This window comes from Geospiza fortis, unplaced genomic scaffold, assembly GCF_000277835.1.
Source record: "Geospiza fortis unplaced genomic scaffold, GeoFor_1.0 scaffold658, whole genome shotgun sequence".
In the NCBI taxonomy this organism is placed as follows: Eukaryota; Metazoa; Chordata; class Aves; order Passeriformes; family Thraupidae; genus Geospiza; species Geospiza fortis.
In genome coordinates, this window is record NW_005054674.1 from 119,748 (window position 1) to 121,624 (window position 1,877).

At 63.0% G+C, this 1,877-nt stretch overlaps 1 protein-coding gene across 1 annotated transcript in view; it reads left to right on the forward strand.

The window, feature by feature from the left end:
* The first annotated feature begins 6 nt into the window (after positions 1-6).
* YKT6 (YKT6 v-SNARE homolog) overlaps positions 7-1,877 on the forward strand; it is a 4,674-nt gene continuing 2,803 nt past the window's right edge. Inside the window, exon 1 of the mRNA XM_014311165.2 lies at positions 7-116. Within this exon, the coding sequence (XP_014166640.1) occupies positions 11-116 (106 nt within the window). The 5' untranslated portion in view covers positions 7-10. The remainder of the gene's footprint in view (positions 117-1,877) is intronic.

Below are 1,877 nucleotides of genomic sequence, written 5' to 3' on the forward strand. Positions count from 1 at the left end.
AGCCGCCGCCATGAGGCTCTACAGCCTAAGTGTCCTTTACAAGGGTGACCCCAAAGTGCACTTGCTCAAAGCTGCCTACGACGTGTCCACCTTCAACTTCTTCCAGAGGGCCAGGTGGGTTGGGCAGCTCAGCCTGGGGGCTGCTGCTGGGGGCTGCCTCGGGAGCACCTCGGGCAGGGGGGGCAGCAGCTCTGGGGGGGCTGCTGCCCCGCTGGGGCTGCAGTGGCAGCAGGGAGAGGCTTTTTTTGGGGAAAATACCCAGAACTCTGACCCCACAGATCTCCAGTGCAGGCCAGGCATGAAATCGGGGCTCAGGGAGTGCCCTGGGAGGGGGCTCAGCTCTCCCCAGCCCACAAAACCCTGCTCAGGTTACCCCAGGGGAGCTGGCTGAGCCCCAGGTGCCAGCCCAGGCTGCCCACTGTGGGCTCGTGGGGGGCAGGGGGCTGCAGCAGCCCCTGAGAAGCCCCTGGAGCTGTGGGGCAGAGCAGGAACGAGCTGTGTGACACACAGAGCAGCTGGGAAATCCCTCAGGGACCCAAAGTCTCCGTGCCAAGGTTTTGCTGGGTTCTGTGCTTGCAGGGGGAAGGGGAAAGGCTGCAGCAGGGCTGTCTAAAAAAGCTCTTCCTTAGCCAGATGTGCAGCAGTGCCAGCTCAGTCCCAAAACAGCTGCAGCTCTGCTTTCCCAAAGCCCCAGGAGTTCCGTGTGCTCTGCTGCCCAGCAGGCTGTGGCTGTGCCCAGGGAACACTCGGGGATTTTGGGGAGGGGGGCCTGTGCCTGCCAGCTGCTGCCAGGGTTTGGTGCTTGGCCCAGGTGTGATGTCTCAGGTGTGTTTATCTGGGCTTTGGGGAGCTGGGTCTGGGCTGAGCGGGGCTGTGGAACCTGCTGGGCAGGAGCTGGGCTGGGTCAGAGGGAGGCACTGAGTGGCCTCTTCCTTCTGGAGCACTGGGAATAAACCCAGAGTTCCCAGTGGGAGCAGCCCTTGGGGCACACCCCGGCGTGCAGCTGGACTCCGTGGGGCTGCAGGGTTTGTCCATGGGGTGTGTGAGTGCCTGGGGCTGGGCTGGCAGCAGGACCCTCCGCTGGGGACAGGAGCCTGTGCTGCCCCTCGGACGGAGCAGGGCTGTTCAGGATGCTCAGCAATCCTCGGGCTGGGCTTTCCCTGCACTGCAGGGTCTCTGTGCCTGGGCTGGGAGCAGTGCAGACCCCTCAGGGGATGTAAACTGGGAGGCAGTTTCCCCTCTGGAGCTGCTCCCAGCTGAGGGAGGCTGTCAGAAAACCAGGCAGCCCCAGCAGTCTGTGCCCAGTGACATTTCCTTGGCTCCTCCAAGCAGGAGCTGTGCCACTCCTGCTGTTTGGTGAGCTCTGTGACCCATCCCTGGGCAAAACCCCTTCCTGGGGTTTCCCAGCTGGCCTGGGGACTGTGCTGGCTCCCACTGGCTCATCCCAGCCGCCCAGATGAGCTGTCCTGCAAACGCCTTCACTGACTGCTGCTCGTTAATCCTGGCCTCCTTTGCTTTGCTGTGGGGCGCTGAGGGCTCCCTGCGGAGCCTGCTGGGCAGGCCTGGGCCTGGGCTCAGGAATGTGCTCCAAACTGGAGCACGCTTGGCTCAGGGCTGTTCCTCAGCTTTGACTCACAGTGCGCCTGGGGGCTCAAACCCAAATCATTTCAACCAACCCAAATAATCCAAGCCCTCCAACCCAAATAGTTCCATGATGCAGCTGGTCAGCAGGTGCTGGCCAGGCAGAGCCAGGTTCAGTGGTGCTTTTGCTTTCTAAATGCCCCACCAGCAGGTTGAGCCCCAGGGCAGAGGCTGTCTCTGCAGCTGGAGGTGCCCGTGGGGGCTGGCGCTGCTCGGGGGGCAGGGGCACGCTTTGT